This window comes from Xiphias gladius, chromosome 8, assembly GCF_016859285.1.
Source record: "Xiphias gladius isolate SHS-SW01 ecotype Sanya breed wild chromosome 8, ASM1685928v1, whole genome shotgun sequence".
Lineage (NCBI taxonomy): Eukaryota > Metazoa > Chordata > Actinopteri > Istiophoriformes > Xiphiidae > Xiphias > Xiphias gladius.
The window spans coordinates 19,300,927-19,321,959 of record NC_053407.1 but is presented as its reverse complement, the minus strand read 5'-3'; the positions used below and the strand labels follow the sequence as shown (position 1 = coordinate 19,321,959).

The 21,033-nt window shown below is 40.2% G+C and overlaps 2 protein-coding genes across 5 annotated transcripts; both read right to left on the bottom strand.

Moving 5' to 3' along the window:
• Positions 1-422: 422 nt before the first annotated feature.
• On the bottom strand, positions 423-11,153 carry sergef (secretion regulating guanine nucleotide exchange factor). 3 transcript variants are annotated; one of them, XM_040133768.1, is made up of 11 exons: positions 11,057-11,146; positions 10,629-10,767; positions 9,433-9,585; positions 8,402-8,496; positions 8,151-8,211; positions 7,954-8,067; positions 7,773-7,835; positions 7,042-7,200; positions 6,766-6,932; positions 5,291-5,327; positions 425-2,614 (listed from the first exon to the last, which is right to left on the bottom strand). In XM_040133768.1, the coding sequence occupies exons 1-11, from the start codon at positions 11,096-11,098 to the stop codon at positions 2,454-2,456; spliced, it is 1,191 nt and encodes a 396-aa protein (XP_039989702.1). In that variant the 5' UTR covers positions 11,099-11,146; the 3' UTR covers positions 425-2,453. The 3 variants fall into 3 exon arrangements, with proteins under 3 accessions (XP_039989703.1, XP_039989702.1, XP_039989704.1); XM_040133770.1 differs by lacking the exon at positions 425-2,614 and adding an exon at positions 2,868-3,180; XM_040133769.1 differs by lacking the exon at positions 10,629-10,767 and having other exon boundaries at positions 423-2,614; positions 11,057-11,153.
• An 867-nt stretch (positions 11,154-12,020) lies between these two features.
• On the bottom strand, positions 12,021-17,802 carry tph1a (tryptophan hydroxylase 1 (tryptophan 5-monooxygenase) a). Of its 2 annotated transcripts, XM_040133754.1 has the most exons (11): positions 17,678-17,802; positions 15,333-15,467; positions 15,002-15,185; positions 14,807-14,907; positions 14,642-14,709; positions 14,357-14,553; positions 14,091-14,226; positions 13,872-13,998; positions 13,677-13,772; positions 13,089-13,222; positions 12,021-12,931 (listed from the first exon to the last, which is right to left on the bottom strand). In XM_040133754.1, the coding sequence occupies exons 1-11, from the start codon at positions 17,765-17,767 to the stop codon at positions 12,757-12,759; spliced, it is 1,443 nt and encodes a 480-aa protein (XP_039989688.1). In that variant the 5' UTR covers positions 17,768-17,802; the 3' UTR covers positions 12,021-12,756. The 2 variants fall into 2 exon arrangements, with proteins under 2 accessions (XP_039989688.1, XP_039989689.1); XM_040133755.1 differs by lacking the exon at positions 15,333-15,467.
• Positions 17,803-21,033: the final 3,231 nt, after the last annotated feature.

The window sequence follows — 21,033 nt, the reverse complement described above, 5'->3', positions numbered from 1 at the left end:
TTGTAATTTGTGTGCCTATTTTTGGTGTGTGCCAGTGCTGTAAATACGCTTTTTTGTCTGCTGAAGTTGTGTGTACCAATGTTTTTGAGTGATCATCAAATATTTGTGTGCTTCTTCTGTTGTTAGAAAAAAAAAAAAAAAAAAATGTTGCTCCGATTAACCCCCCCCCCCGAAAAAAACCCCATCACTTGTCATGTTAGCCACACTAAACAGCTGAAAACAAATCGTTAACTTTGCACTGTCATGGTCACATCTTTCTAGACTTTTTGCACTGTTTTGCACCACTAAAGTTTTAACATTCCTTTGATGTTTTCAGGCATCAAAGAGATAACATCTACAAAAAATGAAAAAAAAGGTCATACTTTCAAAAAAACAAACAAACAAACAAAAAAAAAATACAAAAAAAAAAAAAAAATCACCACCCTACCTTGTATTAATGAGGCATTAAAATTGCACAGTGTGCCATTAGGAATTGGTAAATTATTTAGCCGGCTAAGCAAATCCTATTTAGGTTTATTCAGAAATGAATAATAAACATTCAACATTAATTGAATGTTGATATATCTTCATATGTAGCTGTACCTTGATTAACAAAGAAAGCTTATATACAAAATACATGAACTCATGTCACAGCTCAGACGATAATTATTCTGTGGTATTTTAATTGACAATCATGTAGAATTGGATTATTATTCTTTTTCTGCACACATGCAAATTGGTATATTAGTATGTAATGCTAATGCCAACACATCATATGCCTCATACTGGACAAGTGCCTCTGTTATGCAAATTTTTCTCACCATTCAGGAGTATAGATTAACCAACATGATGAACTAAAGTACATTTTATTTTAAATTAACCACCAGTCACCAGTCATGAAAACAAGCATCAGTTCAGTACTCAAAAAGCACAAAGATACAATAAGGACCCCCTTACCGATCAGCTTCTAAAGGCAAGCAGTGAGCATACCTAAATAAGAAACAGCCAATGGGTACACAGTATAGATTCATTGTTTGTGTGGAAAGTGAAAAGGGACCAACTTTTTACCAAACAACTGCCAACACACTGCCAACAACTTGCTGAGATCTGTGTGCAGTCAGGTACAACAGATCTTGATCTGCCAACAGAGCTGAGCACAAATGGGGGGGGAAAGTGTGCTGATCACTATCCGACGGAATTAAAAAAAAACAAAAACAAAACAGAAAAAGCAGCTGTTATCATTAATGGAATCAGTAACACAACTAAGAGGCAACTTGTGTGTGCCGTTTAGTGAGACTTCAGAATGTGTGTTTTGAACACCGTGCATTTTGTGGTTAGTTATCTCAGTGAGGTGTTCAGTGATCGTTTTGATTGGTTTGTTGTTTAGGGATTTTTTGTGTCTTTTTTGACAAATACAGTTCAGGCTTGTACAATAAATAGTGATAAATAAAAAAAACACAGAAATGAAATAATTTTTCAACGAGTGTTGATTTATTTTTTCAAATTAATCCAGGTAAAATCACATTAATCTAATTTTTATTAATGCATAATTTCAGTGACAAAGGTAGTTTCTATGTTTAATTTGCATAAATTATAGTCGTAAAATAAAAACTTTTAAAATAAAATGGAAAATATAATGCAACCATATCATCTCTGAGCCATTCTGAGTCCTGCCACTGCCCTTGACCAAGGTACTGGCTTAAGAGCTGCAGATAGTCCCTGGGTGCAGCACTGCTGACGCCCACCGCTTATAAATATGTAGGTTGGGTCGAATGCAGTGGACGAGTTTCTCCCAAGAGGGATTATTGAGATATACAGGATGAAAGTGGTGCAATTAAGACAAACATAATATCAAAGAATATCACACAGACTGACAACAATATAAATAAGTGATGGACAGTTAGAAAAGCATAAAATACTGTCCTGTATGTGTAAGCCGTAAATCATGAGATTTTCACTATGAAGTGCAGAGATAAACTGCTTCCCGACACTCAAGATCACAGCCATAAAACCGCTGACATGGGAAGATGGAGCTATAGCCCCAGCCTAGCCCATCCCTCACACGATCCATAACGGCTTCATTCAGGAAGACAACCATGGCAGGTGGACCAGGAGCCATAGGCATGGCCATGTCCTGCATCTCCAACCATGTCCATCAAATTGGCGGGCTAGTCAGAGAATTGATGGTCTCTGTCCAAACGAAACATAACTCAGCCTGTGTCCAACCCCACGACAATATTTACGACGACTGCAATTTGAAGTCTGACCTGTTCAAGCGGCTCAGGTGGCCTTTTAGAAGGTGAAAGTTAGTGAATATTCAAAGGCACTTAAAATAACCTTTGAGGGCTTTGCAAAGTACAAATAAGCCACAAAATCAGTCAGAAATTGGTTAATTCAAAAAAATTCAGTTTTTCTCATCTCTGATTGTCACATGCTGAATGACTGTCCTGTTGAAGTACGTGCAGAGTTTTATCTCAAACAGTTGTCGCAGCGCACACTGCCATAGAATGTCCTGCTCCACAACCAAGGAGAAGAGGTCTGAGACCAGATATGAGCTGAGGCTGAAAGACGTCGGTTTGTGAACCGTCTCCACACATTCCATGTTCATTCCAGCCCCAGGAAAGGAGACACCCCCCTGAAATGGAGAAGGGTCATGGGTCAGTGGAGCTGACAGGGGAGAGATGGGGCTGCAGCACTTTACCATGTAGGCTAAAATTAGCAGCGTGAAGAAAAAAAAAAAAAAAAAGGCTGTGTGCAAAGAACAAAAAACATATGATCTCTCTCACTCTCTCTCTCTCTCACACACACACACACACACACACACACACACACACACACACACACACACACACACACACACACACACACACACACACACACACACACACACACACACACACACACACACACACCATCTCTTTTCCCAAAGTTGACGCTCAGCCAGTAATAAAGCCTCCCTGCTCTTCACAGCTGGTTAGCTTGTTGGTGGGTGTGGTCAGGTCTGCATCATCGAAGAGACACGTGCCATGGCAACATAGTTACCTAATAGGCTCCATTGCCATGGCAACAGAAGTGAGCTTGCTTTCTCAAGGGTAACACATCTTCAAGCTTTCCCCATCCTGCAGTTGTGTGTCTTTCATGCCATTTTTTCATTTATTTCATCGAGAGGTTTCTGTGTCTTTCTGCGTTTTTAGCTCGTCTCTGAAAATCAGGAACATCAAAGATTTGGATTTGCAAACAGACACTTATGCTAACGGCAGTTAAAAGACCAAGATATCATGCCAGCAGCTTATGTCAGTGTGACAGTCTGCCAGATATGGCTTATGCATTAGAAACACACACGTATCCCGATCTTTAAGATACTGCATGTATTTATAACTGGACTGCATCTGTCTACATCTTTATAAGGTTATTCTGTAAACATTGTGGTTCTCCTTTATTAGTGAACTGGTCATTGGGGAAAAAAAGCCTTATTTTGGTGCTGTGCCTAATTCATGGACTCACTGACTGGAGTACAGTACATCAGTGTTTCCATGGCAACAAAGTGCCTGCACAATATCGTGCACAACAAAAGGATAAAATCAAGTCACTCAAACCAAAAGCCATTTCCTTATGAACAAATCCTGTCATTCGGGTTTATATTTGACAGTTTAAATTTTCAGACCTAACTGCCAACACTGCAGTGACACAACCTGCAGGAGGTGCCTTTTTTTTTTAATGTGACTTACATTATACTTTGGGTACAAGTTAAAACGAGATCTGATCTAAAGTGTTTGTCGTTCTACTATCCTGTGAAGTTTAAAATGTTCATATTAACAAAAATCTTTCCTCAGATTGGATGAGCTGTGCCCACAGCGTCTTTGGCCTGCCTCCCACCTCTGACCACTGATGATGAATTTCATACATGGGCAGCACTTCCTCAGGTGCAAATGGGCAAGGGCTGAGCAGGCAACAGATATCATAAACAGCACACAATGCTCTCCGTTCCTTTCTGCCTGACCTACTTCAGCACCAGAAATAGCAGCACGCAGGTCTCTGCTTCCAATCCTGTTTTGCTACTTCATTGCTCCTGCCACCACGTTCAAGACAGGAGAAAAAGGGGAGAGCATGACAAAGGAGCGTGGTGCAGGAGGTTCACATGAGCCCTCCCTTTACTGGTCCTGCTTTCTCATCGCATAACTGAACTTCTGAAAACACAGAGCGGCGCTTTGTGAAAACTGTCATTATGATGGATGGACGATGCATTAACAATTTCCTAATTATAATGGTGCATCCAGTTAACTGGTTAAATTGGTCTGAACATTAAAAGCGGATGGCTATTTGCTTGTAGAAATAGCACTGATGTTTGGTGTTTCCTCTCTAATGGAACCCTGTGCTTGTGTTCCAGTGTTCATCTGCGGTATTTATATTCATGCTGATGTAAAAAACTGGGTCAGTGTTCAAAATTTAATGCAAAAGATTTTACTCCCAAATAGTTTTATAGTGCTAGTTGGTGACTATGGGAAAGCAGGAGACTTTTAGCAAACCTTGAGAGAATAAAAGCACATTTATTCTCTCTGTAAGTCTGATGAGGAATCACAAACACTAGGACTGTTTGTCTAGTATTCTTTGAGGGATGTATGTGACTGCAGTGTCTGTGTTCTTTTCTTATGTGGATAAAGGGAGATTGTTCTCCAAACACATGACTGGAAAAACATGCCTGTAAATGTGTGTGTGGTTAATTCAGCTCCTTTACAGGCCTGTTCAGGTAATTGCTTCTGTCAATGATAGCCATGTATCCATGCTGTAATTACTTCCTGATGCAAAGGCTATAGAGCAATGAGCTGACCTCAGAAATCCTCTGCAGCACTACCAGAGGGATTAATATTTCACACTGACGTTTAGATGTAATGAATTAGACAGTTCCCTTACTAATTCTTTGGTTCACAGAGGAGGATGACTTGAAATATTTTAGCCTCACCTATGTGTATTCCCTATTCCTTTATGTGGTCAGAGCCAGATTCATTTCAGATCAGAAATGATGTCTCTTGTTTCAGCCGTTTGCACTTACTGAAACAACTATTTTGGCTGATTTCTCAGAAACCGCTCTTCCTTGATGTACCTCCAGTGAAGTTGTGTATTATGTTGTCAGATGTTAATGCTTATACATTTTCCTGCAATATACAGTATTTTATCGGCAGACATATCGGCAGATATGGCAGTTTTTGACATTAACATACAAAAAGAAAAGCAGAAGAGAAGCACTATATAAGCTAAATGAGAAGAAAAGCAAAGAAAATGGAAGGACATTTTTTTTGGAGAATACACTTACCTACAATGGCAAGGTTATGTTCAGATCCACATGCAATCTGTAGAGAAAAAGAGCTGAATATGTTCAAAAGGCATGTTGAAAGCAGATGGACAATTTTAAGACTTTAATGTTCAAGCATCGTTATGCCAACATGAGAGACTTTGTAACCAATTTTGCTCAAAAAATAAAATAAAATTACATGTGTCGAGATGAAGTCATCCAGCTTTTATTCAAAACTGCATACAAAATGAGTGGACGCAACACAGATAAAATTAGGGGTGATTTTGCCTGTAAATACATTCGACGCTCCAATATAAAATCACTCTCATCAAAAGAAAAAAGAGAAGACAACTATAATATAAATGACAGCTCATTCATAAAAGATAAAACCCAATGCTGGGCTGCCTAGAGGAGTTAATGCCACTGATCAAAACATTTTACAATTTAATGGCCTTTTTTCTTTGTCTTCTCCCCTCATAACTGCCACAGGAATTGAGGGGACAAATTTAAATGCAGATCCTGAACTCTATAAAGTTCAACAGGAGCAAAAGCATGAGACAGAGCTCTCTAGAGGCCAGTTTAGATTGTTTTAACTTTCTTACTAGCAATAAAAGTCACCGAATTGTATATATATATATATCCTTGGTAATACAGTTCAACTGCTTTGATGAAGCAGTGTTTTTGATAAAGCATACAGCTGTGGCAAACCATGAGTAGAAACACACCCACTGATTCCTCAACCACTGACACATTATAGTTTGTTACTCCAGTAATGCTCATAGGCCTCATTAAAATGTGACAGTTTACTAAATATTTACTCTAAATATTTACTACAGTGTTAGGAGGACTAACATGGCAGGGCGGGCTGAGAGATTCATAGTCCGCTCAGGTAATCCATCTTGCCTTCAGCTTTACACACACAAGGTGACTACAGCTTGACATACGCCAGTGCTGCTGCAATGATTTGTGTGCAGTGGAAGAATAATGCATAAGTTGCCCTTTGCTGTCCCTGACATCCACTTTACTGGCAACAATCTCCTTCCATATAGCTGCCATTTAGACTATAGGTTAACTGTTGCGATCCTGTGATGATCTCACATAATTGCCCTTACGGGAGAAGAGACCTCTGCCTTCACTACATGTAAGTGGTTCTCCCCTGAGTGTAAGATAACGGCAGTGTGTGTGCGCATGTGTGAGTGTGTGTGTGTCATCGCTTTACAGGCTAGATATTGTGAAGCAAATCATTAAGAACTAACTCTTTGTGGACTATACAACACAATCTACTGCTAACTGTTTTATTTGTGGATGTCTGCTGCCCCCTGCTGCATTGACACAGACATTTTCAGACCCAACACAAGGTTGACAATCCTAATAACAAGAGTGTATAGAGTATGTCATCAATAATAACCCTAAATCTAACAAACACCTCATTGTTATTGATGTTTGTCCTCTGGGCCATTCAGTCTGCAGAAGCGCCAAACGCTGAGACATCTTACCTGTGTTGCTCCTCTGAGGATTTTAACCTCTGCAGGGAGGCAAATTTCTCGGTTTCCACCTTCTGCTAAAGGGCCAGCTGACTGCTGCTCTAGGCTCTGACTGGTTGATGCTTGTCGGCCCAGCTGTCCATAATCTCCTCTGCCCCATGTGAACACTCTTCCACTCTCTGAAATCAATTACAGCCTTGTTCAAATATTGCAACTGTCCTTTAAATCCTGTTAAAACTGGTGAGTATCATAGACGTAATATATGTAGTATATGTCATTATGTTTCACCTGTTTGAGCAACATTGTGTGTCCAGCCACTCCACACATTTATAACTTTCTCTCCATCCAGTAGTGAGCGCTTTAGAAGAGTTGGAGAGGACAGGAATGGCTCTGTGGTGGTCAGCTGACCATTCTTGTTGCTTCCCCACAGAAACAAATCACCGTCTCCTGCACATAAGACAGGAGCAACATTATTCTTCATCCAGCAGAGGCAGCAGCACAAAGCCAGAGCAGTAATTGAGTGGCACTGGTCAACTAATTACAATACAGAAGGGAGCCCTGACATAATGATGTATGAACATGAAGTGGAAAACAACTCACTAGTACAACCTGAAAACAACATGCTTCCAGAGGAAGAACAACATGAAATGCATTACATTAATGCTTTTAAATTATATCTCCTATGTTTGTCATCTGCCCTTTTATGTGTACAATCCAGTGACTTTATACACTTCTACGGATTCAATGAAAACTTTGATTTTTTTTTAATGTAAGGAACTTCCAGCCTTGTTTATTTTGGGAAGTTTGGAGGCATTTTCATGCTGTTGCAAATAACTTGTTGGAATACTAACATCTAAAATCACATTGCAAAATGAAACCGAGTTTTTTATTTTTTTGCTAGTGTGAAAATTTGGAACCTACAAAACCTTGCAGACCTAACTCAGTGGCTCAAATTTTTACTAAATAAACGAAATATAACACAAACACAGCATAACAGCTGTCATATACCGGTGTCATACCTGTAAGGCACACACAGTGTGCTGAGCCTGAAGCTACCAGGTGTGATGTTTTCTGATCCAGACCTGCAACATGGGCACAAATATGTGATCACATTTATTAATCATCAGTGTCACTGTAAATCACCTAACGCTTAAAAAAAAAAAAAAACTTTTTCTGTACTCAGTGCATAATTCCACTTACCTGGTACCAGACAGGGCACCTTAGAGCAGAGGTGTGATGGGATAGGGTGTGGACTGAGTGCTCTCTTAGCGTGACTGAAAAGACCGGTTCCCCACTGATACACACAGCCTGAGTCTGAAGGCCAAACAGAAAATTAGGTCTTGTGAATTGACTGCTAAATGAAAACATACTGAGGACAGTTTATGGTGCTAGCTTACCAGTAACAGCGAGTGAGTGTCTAAGTCCTGCTGCTACACTCACCACTGGATCCTTCAGACACTAAGAACAAACAGCACAATGACATCTGCTTCAAAGAAACTGATCAAAACTGATGGTGACGTGAAGTTGCTTTGTAACAGAACACCCACAACTGATTACATAAAGGTATGAAGAGCATTAGAGAGGCTTCCAAAGTTGTGGCTATGTTGTATTATTAAAGTAAGTAAAGACACCCCTGCTTGGTGCTCACCTCAACAAACAGCAGATCTGCAGAGTGTGTGACTGTCGGTCCAGCACCCAGTTGCCCAAATGCATTGGAGCCACATGCCAGTACTTGACCACAGTCTGTCAGTATGACATAAAAAGAAAAGAAATATCTCTATAAATAAAACACACCGAAATATTCAAATTTTGTATCGGTGGAACGTAGTTCCAGGCTTTCCCTGTCATTATCATTTCTCACATTACTTTGCTATGAATTCTGGGTAATTTCGTCAAGCAGAGTCTACAAGAATTGCACACTTACAGAAGGTGTGGCCTATTGGGCACAAACAGTCTGCATTAGAGCCGTCCAGCTATGGCTGGTTTTAAGACAACACTGTTCACTTGGAATGTGAGTCTAATGCTGCATCTATTTTACGTTTGATGGAAAGTAGACAAGAGAAAGAGTCCCGTATTTATAACAGGCAAGGATTCATGTCATCAGACAGCTGCACAGTTATATGATTGCAAAGTTGGCGGGATGAAGGATTAAAAACACTGTGCATAACACTTCAAGTAAATTACCTGTAATGGTGGGGTTGCAGTGAGGTATTTTTTTGCTTTTTCAAAAACTACCGAAACAGATACATTGACGCTTCCAAAAAAAAAAATGCTTCCCCGGCCGTAATTACAAACTGGACTTTGACATGAATGATATTTACAAGTCAGAAACTGTTTATTAAAGTAACTTCCATATGACATGAATGTGGCATAAGTCTGTGGATCTGTGAGGACTGTTCCTATTGTCACTTACTGCCATCTAATGTAATGTGGTATGTATCTATCAGTTACAGCTATTTTATCGTGTTCACGCTCTATTGCACAAACTCTCCATTACTAACTTCTTACTAACTCACTACTGTGTAAGTTGTGTAAGTTGTGTTTGTGTGTACATCACATTATTGGCTGCTGTGACATCAAATGAAATACTTATTGAAGTCTAATGAAAACGTCATATCCTTCTCAAACTAGTGTACATGAAAAACAGAGTATCACTTCCTGGTCTGAAATGGTGCTCACCAGTAAGGAGAAGAGTAAAGTCCCAACCACAGGCTACATTAATGACCGTCTGATTTAGGCTGGGGCAGAGTTGAAGAGTTGACATGTCTGCATTGTGGCCAAGTCCCAGCTGGCCTCTGTTATTTTGTCCACACACAAACACCTCTCCATTTTCTGTCAAAAAAAAATTCCCCACAAACACTTGAAAACCATGCAATTTATGTTTAATAAGATAAACACAGAGATAGATAGATTTTAAACATAGACAATGTACGAAAACTAAGTTGGCTATTCACATATGAAACATTTAAGATTGGAAGTTACTTAGAGAAGGCTGGAAGATGAGGAAAAAAAACTCTTTAAAAGGGTTCTCCCTGCAAACTGACTCCAAACTATACATGTATTCAACCAAAGAACATACTGAATTGTTCTTGTTTTCCTGTAGTCTTGCCCCTACATTTCATGTGCATAAAATTACACTCCTCCTAAACTGAGGAAAAAACACTCTTTGTCAGGATAAAAAAAATAGTACAGACAATATTATTTGGAATCTGGTATAAAACGTCTTATTTAAAATTATGAGTACATGTATATAACATTATGATGTTTTTCCCTAAACTTGTAAATGGGTTTTACTGTAAATTTTTGATGTTTGACATACAGTGGTGTTTTATAATCCTGTGAGGGATTGGCTACATGTTTTGCATTACACGGAAATAAAAATAAAACAACTAACTAGCCAGTGGGGAAAGAATTACTTTTGCTTAAGTAAAAGTACCAATATCACAGTGTAGAAATACTGTGCTACTAGTAAGAGTTCTGCATTCAATATTTAACTTAAGTAAAAGTACAAAAGTAGTAGCGTCAAAATATACTGAAATTACCGGTAATAAAAGGTACTCATTGTGCAGAATGGGCCATTTCAGAATAATGTGTTGGATTGTATTATTGATGCAATAATGTGTACATCACTTTAATGTTGCGGCTATTAAAGGTGGGGCTAATTGTACGCCCGTTTAAGCACCGCTGTAAATTGCTTAACTGAACACAGACAAAATAATCAACATTTAACTCATCTGTCCAGGAGAGGGAGCACATGACCTCTGAAAGGCTTGTTCAGATTTTGTTGACGTGACTATACATATGTTAGGTACCGGGCAGACACAGGCGTGTACTCAAATGAAAAGTTACCTTTGGGAAAACACACCGTAACCTACCGGTGACAAACACAGAGTGACCTCCGCCGCCGCTCACGGTCCGGACTGCCCTGCTTTGTAAAGCAGCAGTGTCAGCGGGCCGGGGCACTGACTGGTCCTCCGCATGTCCCTGTCCCAGCTGCCCGTAGCTGTTGGCTCCCTGACATAAACCACAGTAATCACTAACTGTACAGAACACGGAGACGACACCGTTAACACTCAGTTAACCGTTAACGACCGCTTGTTTTCGCTGCGATTGCACGTTGGAGCTAGTTCGCTGACTGTTAAGCTAACGTTAGCAGAAGAGCTACGTTAAAGCTTTCAACAGAGGCGTAACTCTGCCGGTGGTGAGTATTTGAAACCATTAAACCACACGACCCGACTCGAAACGGACACACACACAAACAAACACAACTTTAACACTTTAACGATGAAGATTATGAACTTACCCAAGAGAGTAAACAAAACTCCAGCCGCGACTTCGTTCCCATGGAGTAAATTGCTACTGAGTGAGTCCAGTGTCATTTGCGACACTGTCGTGAAGCAAAGTACCATGTTATGTTTGGCTGTTTTGGTGTCTTGAAACCTCAATATACTTTTTGATAAGGTACCATTTATAAAATCGAGTCAACTTTACCAGTTTGTGGAAAATAATCCTCCAGCATGACACTTATTATTAATTAGGGAGACTTCTCCAAATCTCTCACACTTTTTTGGAAAATATAACCGTAAAAGTTACCTAATACCTACTAACTAGTAACTGTGTGTAGAAATCATTAAAGTTATATAAGTAACATAATGTGTTAATTTGTGTTAATCAGGTTTTTCCTTAAGCTGGTCAGAAAGACTAAGTAATAACAGACATAAAAGGACATAGCGGACCCTTAATTAGACATTGAGATTTTCTGTCAGCCCTGCATCTAAATAAAACTCCTTTGGATGTCATATATCCAAAAATATAAATTTCCACAGAGTCCAGTCAATAATTCATTGTCTATGAACCAGCGTCAGGTGTCACTCAGCCACTCAGTGACACCACCAGTCTTGATGGAATGCTGTCCAGTTTAAAGAGACTGCTGCCTGTCCTTTCTGTATCAAGGTGGATTTCTTTAATAATATAATAATATTGTGACCTTCAGATCAAAGAGATTATTATTCTTACAACACAGGGTTACACAAACTCCAGCCTTAACATAACTATAATCATTGCTTTCAGCGTCTTCGCAGTCATCATTCTGCATCTCTGGGATAATAATCAGCATCTCTCTCAGCATCCAGTATCCAAATTACCACCACAAGGACATAAAAAAATATTAAATCGACTGAAATCAAAAAACTGACAGACTGTGAAGACACCATGAACATTTTTGTTTATTTTTTTTTCAATAATTTGATACATAGTCTACTCGTAATGTCTATATTTCTTTACAGTAGAAAAATAATGTTTGATTTTAGGAGTACTACAATTATATTCACTTAAAGAGGAGGTATTCAAAATCATCATTGTAAAATAAAACAGGTAAGGGTACATGGGCCAAATCTGATATAATCAGTCATGAAAACATTCTTATAACACCAGTTTTCACTTTCATAATTTCCCTCAACAGCACACAAAGAGGAGTATGATACATACACCGAAAGAATACAAACAAGGTACATTTTATACATATCACTGAAGTGAGGAAGATTAAATGTGAAGAAGAAGAAGAAAGAAATGCATTACAAAAAATTCATGCTCATATACAATAGCAGAGTTAACAACAGGAGGAGGAAAACACATCTGTGTTTGTAACAGCTGGGGATGTTTTTAATGGATACTAACGTACTATGAAAGCGCATTAGCTGTTTGCAACACAGAAGCCAATTCAGCCAAGTACAACTGAAGCAAAACAGTGTCTCGGGTTATGCAGCTCTTTGGGTTTGTGCAATGTACTGAAATCAGTGGCTAAACATACGTAACACGCCTCTGTAAATTGTATATGCCATATACCATGCAGTGGGGACATCAGAGCGTTTTGCCAAAAGCAGCGCACATTCATTGAACTGACGAAGGGCCATACACAAGCAGTATCTCTACAGCGGCACTGGGGGTGACACGGCGAGCGTTGGTGGACTGTGAGGTGGTTAACTTCAACCGGAATCTGGGCAGTCAGACACCCAGCTGCTTGTTCAGCCGGCTGAGGGCGTCACCGACGATGTCAAGCTCGTGTCGAAGCTCCTCCACAACGCTGTTGATGCTGGGGGTGTCTTTTAGCACATCCACACTCTGGGTGTAAGGGTTGTATCGGACTGTGAAGGGACGCTTGATGGTCTTGGCAAACTCTCTGAAATGAACATAATATCATCACTGAATAATACGTAGTAGATGTTTAATTACATGTAAAATACAGTGTAGTTTGTAGATAATTTTCATCTATACAGTGCGTGCAAGGTGTATCATTATAGACATCTTATGTTAAATCACTGAGCAACCAAGCTCACCTCATCTTCACTTTGGCTTCCTCAAAGCTGTCTGAGACAAAGTAGACATCCTGAAATGTTGTGATGATGCATTCTTGTTTGGATGTAACTTTGGGGTCAAAAGGCATTATCCTTGCATTACCAGAGAGTGCATGCTGTAAGAGAGAAACATAATAAAGATGCTGCAAATATTTCATGTAAAGACGAGTCCACATCTGGTTATCGTATAAGTAAATGCAAATCAGTCATTATTTTGAGTGGTTCTGCAGGAGAAATAATGTAGTTCCTTTATCGTTTGTCTTTCGAATGGATTTACCACAAGAAAGAAAATCAGAAACCTTCAGTTATTACCATACATATTCGGTGACAACTGTACCTGCTTAATCAAAGTATTTCATCAGGTTATGGCTGGTTTCAGAAGAAGGGTGTTTTGGTTTTAAACAGCTATGCAGGCACTCTTTTATACACTACATACTGCATAAACATATATACTTATATATAGTATATAATATACCAATACTGTATATTTCATGGTGCATGATAAGAAGATGACAGAAGCAAGGCTGTGTTTAGATGTACACTGTATGGACGTCTTGTTCAAATATGTACCTTAAGCTCACTGATAGAGGAAAGCAGTCCTGCTCCATATGCTCGCAGCTGCCCTTCTTGTTTGCATAGGCCAAACTCCACCGTGAAGAAATAGCACTGTAACATAGGAGTAGATAAAACCAAAACAATCATTACAATTATTCTGGATTTACTGAATTGGATTTGATTAAGTGTGCCTGAGCGAGTGTCACTCACTGTGGCCAGTTTCTGAACTGAATCATCAGAGGCCCCAAGTGAAGCGAGACCAATCTCCTGAGAAAACTGGGCGAAGCTGGGCTCTGCTAGCAGCGGGACATGACCCAGCAGCTCATGGCATGTGTCCCTAGACGATAAAAGACCACAGAATATTATGTCCGATAGCCTTAAAAAAACATTAATACCGCTTTTCTCAATATAGTACTGTATATCACTCACGGCTCTGGGGTGTATAAGGGGTCGGAGCTGTGTCGCACATACTGGGTACAGTGGAAAACACGGAAGGCCAAACCAGCAAGGAAATCACGTGGGGACAGATAACCTGCCACAGGCCTGATGGTAAATCCAGTACGTTCTGAGAAAATGTGTGAAACGCACATGTGAGTGGTTACATTTACCAAACTGCAAAAACAATAAAAATTAAATTTCAAATTTTTCTATTTGAAGCAAAAGAAGCATGTTTTATTAATGATATCACAACCTACCTCTGAGGAAGCGTGAGACATCTTCCAGCTGGGGGATGTTGTCCTCCCGACATTCACAGTATTTGGACAGCAGTGGCAGGTTCTTCAAGTATTCGCGGCAGGCGTGGGTGGGGTATAACTTGTTGAGCTCCCTGTACACAACACCCCAAGTCTTCACTTCCTCCTCTGTGAACTCAATGCGAGGAATGGGATCCCCACTAGAACAAGTAAGCATTCATCTCTCAGTATCAAGCAAAAACTTTGCAGATTTCCAAAATAACTATTTAAATGCACAAAAAAACGCACTGTTTGTAGGCCATGGCAAGATCTGCAAAGTACTTTCTTCTCTTCCGGTAGACATTGTCTTTGAAACCCTGATGGAGAGGAGCATACAAAGTTATGAGAGTGCTTCATATCAAAGGAATTTACAATTTTGAGTCAACCCCTACACGTTTATTTGGGCCTACATACCGGATGGTCAGCATCCAACTCAGAGCCGTACATCAGGACGCGGTTAGCGCACTTGTCCAAGTCTGAAATTTTCTTTGGGAACCAAGGTACATTATACATGTCTGAGAAGGGAAGAAGAAGAAGTAAAAAACAACAACTATTTACTGTTAAATCGGATGCAGTATGTCTGCAGCATTTCATTCAGTGCTTTCCTACCTTCCTCGTGTAGACAGGAGTTATCTGGGGGCTCCATCTCCACCACGTTCACATGCTTCCGAAGCAGCTGGATGATTTCGTTCAGTTGTTCGTGGTTGCTGTCGCAGTCCACAAATATCTCAAACTCAGAGCTGCGTCTTTTGGATTTTCTGGACTCTATGTGTACAAGGTTGACATGGTTTTCCTGCAAGAAACAGTGAGGATAATTTTGTTATCATTTTGTTATCATCTGTAAGTTCACCTGTGGGTCCATCCAACATATGTCACAGAATAAGTGAAGGATAGATACTAATAGATAGATAACGTGAACATTATATAAGTTTGTGCATACTTGGAAGAGTTTGAGTGCCTTTACGAGCCCTCCCACTTCATTCTTGAGGGAAAAGATGATTGTTGCTCTCCCTTTCTCTGATGTATTCTTCTTTTCAGTGTTTTCTTCAATTTTTGTGAAGGTTGATTTGTTTATCTGAAAATAGTAAAAAAAAAAAAAAGATCAATAGATTCTAATTTGTGTAATAGCAACATATCATCACCATTCAACAACCAGCAGTGGCTGTGAGGAGATATCCAACTTTTACCAACTTTTTTTAATGCATACGTGATCATTTAATTTCACCGGAGGAAAGGCATTAAGATTCTACCCATGTTGTTAGTGTTAGACCCTAAAAGTAAAGAATTGCAAAGAGAAATAAACTCTTTTTAGAAATGTGGCACCAACATTAACAGTAGTAGGAAAGGTGCCATGTTGCATAGTTTCAGTAACCCCTCAACATTGTGAATTTTTTTTTTTTTTTTTAAATGCAGTGTTAGGTTCCAAAAATTGGTGATACGTGCATATTTTGATTTACAGTAAATCTAACTTGAGTCCATCTCACACAGTGCGGTGCGTGACTGAAGCGTAGCTCGGGACAGGTAATCACTGGAATGCATAACTTGTAATCACCTAAGAGCATCCAAAAATCCCATGAAAATCTTATCGTATGAACAGGCATCACTCCTAACAAGTGGTGAGCGGCGAGGGTAAGAGTCACAGACAACTGCCAAATGAAACGTGGATTGCTTCTTCACAGGCATAACGAGACAATAAGTAACAGGCTGGACACATGTAGAGAGGGCTGAGATTAGTGAGCACCAACCCGCTTGTCCATTTCAGCACGCTGGACAGCGCTCTCGAGCGGGGAGATTCACACAAGCATCAGTTAAATTCAGTTCAGGTACTTCCTACCACATTTCGCCTGTCCAGCATTGTGTAAACCGCGCGGCAGACCAGTTTTCGGTGGACCATTGTCGGAAGTATCCCGGAAAGCATTAGTGCCCGGAGACTGGATCAGGACGCTCCCCGGGGTCAGCTCTTTGCGTCTCGGTTTAACGAAGATGAACTTGTCTCTGTCTCAGAGAATCGCCTTAGCGCAATCCCATTGAGACAGCGGGGAAGCCTATTATTAGCCCCCTGCATGTTGAAATCTTACCAGACACTAGGCTGCGTTTAATCAGCGCAGCGCGCAGGTTTTAATCTGCAAAGTGGGCCGATTTTACGCAGACCTGTTCCCCATGGAACAGGCCTAGTTCCCCCCCCCCCCCTTTTCTTGATGTCACTAATGTAACATATACACAGTTTTTTTTTAATGCATTTTTGACATTGACATTAAAACTCACATTGACATTAAAAAGTCAATGTGAGTTTTAATTCACAGTGAATTACAGCAGCTTAATTAAACCGACTTGTTTTTGTTTTTGTTGTTGCCTGTTCCCCTCGTCGTGAGAGACAGGAGATTGTTGTTGCAAATGTATTATTCCCTTTTAGATATAATTCCGTTTGCGGCCAGCCTTTGTGCAACAATATTGTTTGTGTGCCCTCATCGGAAAAAGCCTTAAAATTCATAAACAGCGTGTTAAGGTGTTTACAGGTTTTTAGGGGGAAGGTCGCAGACACAATCGGATTGGCTGCTAAAGAAACTTAGTCACAGCTTATAAAGCATTTTGTCCTCGACTTGATACGTGTTTGGCATACGTTTTTCTTGCTGTTGCTTTTGTTTTGTTTTGTTTTTTTTGTTGAACATTTTGCAACCTTGAAGTGGATCTTGAGTCTGTGGCTGCAGAGGAAACTTGCTCAAAGACGGCACAATAGTATCCGAGGGTATGTAGCTATGTATGCAGTGTATTTGTCCACATTCAACATAACTTATCAAAACGTATTAATATCCACGGAGGACCCTGTCTCCTGCCAGCGTGCTTTTCCATGTGCTTCATGGAGACATCACAGACGCTGCAGGTTGCACCGGTCTATCTTTTATCTCCTCTGTCGTTTGCTATGGAAATCAGCGAAGGACGTACAGATCGAGCGATAACGAGTCTTTCACGACAGGAAATTCAGAGGTATCCCACTCTAACCCTCTTAACCCTTTGACGTAAATTACACTATAACAAAACGGCTTAAAATTAATCTGCGCTGACGACAAAGTGAAGGCTTATTCTTCGAGATGACCGGACCGATCTCGCCTCCACTTTCAAACAAAAAGTAGGATGAAAATATCACGTACAGGAGAACCTCTGCAGCTCCTGGTTTCTACAGCCAAGCTGAAGCTCTTATCACAGGACGAAGCGTCAGCACAGCTGGCAGATGCCTGCTTCAAAACAATAAAGGCTACTTCTCTTTTTCTTTTCTTTTTTTCTTACCTCATTGTTCAGCAGTTTGTCTTCAAAGCCAATGTTCATGGAGTCAAAAGATCTTCCTCTACGTGGTCCATCGATTTTATTTGAGTACATGTTAAAGTGCTCTTTTTCTTTTTTTCTTTTTCTTCTTTTTCTTCTTTTAGTCTGTTTTTTTGATGCAGCTCTCGCCGGTGGCTTATCTAAATAACCTCTGCTATGTAAAGCAGGCTGTCTACCCCGGGAAGCAGCGCGCTTTGCTATTTAACCACAGGGAGAAACAGGAGGGGGCAATAATCTCACCCACAGCAGCAAATGGAAAAACAGCAGCACCGCCCACGTCATAAGGGAAAAGGGGTATCTTTTATTTCACCCAAAGGCCTGAAACAGCTTCCATGAGATCAGTCACAAAGTCTGGTTTCGCTGAGAGAATAAAACAAACGATTAAACCGTTTTTATGATCATATACTTCGGTCTGTTTGAGTGCAGCACGTGTCAGAAAAAGATGCCGTATAAACAGGAATTATTGGAGTATTTTCACTCATCTGCAAGCATTTAACAGTTAAAGCAAAATATGGAAAGGTTGTCATGTTGAGGTTGAACATGTTTAGTTTGGATGCAGACTTCCTCGTGTGGCACAAGTGGTTAATTCTTCTTGTTTGTTGACACCTTGAGACTAAGAAGAGGTCAAGGTTTAAGAGGATTCAGGAATAGCCCACCTGCCTTCATTGTACAGTGATCCAAACATGCCCCCCTTTCAAAATCCATTCCTCTGCACTGTAAGCACCTGTGGGTTCTCGTGCACATATTAGAAATAATCTGCATGTTTTCATCTCTTTAACACCATGAGCCTTTTAATAAGATCAAGACAATCAGTGGAAAAGGCCTTCGAGGGCCTCTGCAAGCAGAATCAAGATGAGGGAGCACTGAACCTAAGAGACCTCATTACTTTAAACAGATAACACTGCTGTTCTCTAAGCTTTATTCACCTCACAAATAGGACAGGTGAGACGTCCTTGTCTGTTAGACATTACTTTCAGCTCCACACCGCTCTGATGCAGTGATACATGTGGCTGATGCACATGTTGCTTGTCTCAGGTGGTCCTGGCCTGTGTCACTCGTGACATGGACAGATGCTTTACACAACTGAGGAGGCAGCGAAGGGAACTTCCTCCTCTCAGGAGCTGAACCCAGATCTGCTCTCGGATATTGCGTTAGGCAGAGCAGAAGCAAGGTCAATCTTTCATTATCCAGCCATGTTTCAGAATGGTAGAGCATTGTAAGAAGAGATCCATTCAAAATTCACCACTAATTATGCAGGCGCCTGACTGTTCTGGTGCCCTGTGTAGTCCATTAAAACACATCTGGCAGACAGAGGACTCAGTGCTCTCCTGCACGGTGGCTACATGCCCCCCCCCCGCACACACACATACACACACACACACACACACCTTAAGATCAGTGACCCTGTTTACTTGGCTGTTATCTTAAGCTGTTTATCACCTCCACCTATAGAAGGCAACCATTTCTGCTTTCATGCACAAACACAATATAAAGTGCATCGCCGGAGCAACAAATGTGCACCCCCATGTTACCTCTGCTTCGAGTTATTAGCAGTGTCGGTCACATTCAGCAATAATAACCACAGCAAACAAGTAGACTGGGTCACAAACACTCAGGAGAGGGTGCCTCGCTTCTGACGGGATTATAATAGAAATTACGGCAAAACAATGAGTTGATTCATTGATTAGTCGATCAAAAGAGAATTAAATGGCAGCAATTTACAACAACAATTCTGGTTCATTTCATTTCATTTTCTGGTTTCAACTTTTAAAATACCATTTGCCACATTTCACACTTGTAAATGAAATACCATTATGTTTTGGACTGTTGATCAGATAAATCAAGCAGTTTGAAGACATCACAACTCTGGGAAATTGTGCTTATTTTTTAACTTTTCTGACATTTTTTATATTTATATAGCATCTATTATAACAGAGCTAGTGAGAAAATGCTCAACATATAAAAGGAAACATAAAATCATCGAAATAATACGATGCAGAAACTGAGGAGAGGCACAAACAGGATAATATTTTTAAAAAGAAATTTAAAATGGTACAAAACAACAGAATTGTTAGCTGTTGAGGAAATGAAAAGCCTTGTTATATCAGAGATTTGAATAAGTTAGTGAGCTGACAGAACTGACCTGGGGAGATCTGGCATTAGCTGCTTTATCTCTGAAGAAAGTTTTACACTGTCTGCTGTTACACACCATTTCTGTCTCTGTGGCAGCACTGGTAACAGCGGCTAACAGAGTGAAACTCACTGCTGTGTGATGGTTTGGGTTGGCACCGATGGGCAGCGGGAGCAGCATCAGTTGCAACCCAAACCTCTGATTCTCTTTGGTACATTTTCTCTATGTGGCTGATTCTGAAAGTAGCTATTCGATATTGTCTTCAGCCTGTATAGAGGGATCTTGGCTATTTAACATGCAGTTTAGACCTCTGACAGGAAAAGAAATGAGACTTCTTTCAGACAAACTCTCCTTGTAGTTCTGTGGCCGTCCATTGACACCAGCATACGTCAGTGAACGTCACAAGTAGTTAGCCTGGCTGCTGCTGCCTGAAGCAAAACAAAGAGCTTTGTGGACCTTATAGACATGCGAACTCTATCACTAGTACACGGAAAAAAAAGGTTGAATTTCCTTTCTGAGAATAGGTATTGAGGCTTGCTTCTTTATCAAGAGGAAAGAAAAAGCAGGAAAAAAAAACAAAGCCTACTCAATGGTGTGAGCATGTCATTGTTCAGGATTCACTAATGAACTGTTCCTTTCATGAAGCCCAAACACTGAGATGGGCTCCTACAGAACAGGATCAAGCACATCCAGATCTACTTATAAATACATTTTCACAACATCACTTTTATGCTGCAGTTGCTCTGGCCCTGTGTTTTGTTCTCCTCGTGTCTTGACAGCTCCTGGATCAGATCTCCTTCATTTAATGTCATATTCATTGGCTCATTAGATTTCATGCTGCGTCCAGTTTACAAATCATGTATTTTTTTAATCGAAAGGATGGTTTTTCAGCCGTGATTATGAATACACTAACTCTAATATTATCTTTTCATTTAATTAAAGTATGTTTAAACAGTTAGGATTGACTCTAATAAATAATGTGATGTGGCTCATGCTGTCTCTGCCATTCAGAGGGTAATTGATACAGGTGCTCTGAGATGCTTTAAGCCAACAAGTATTTTGACAAGGGTGAGAGAGTGCAGCATGAATAAGATGGCTCATTGTGGTTCGCTCTCCTAGTGACCCAGCTACGTTATGTGGATAGTGGTCTCTGGATAATTAGCTCCAAGGATGAGATAATATGATGCAG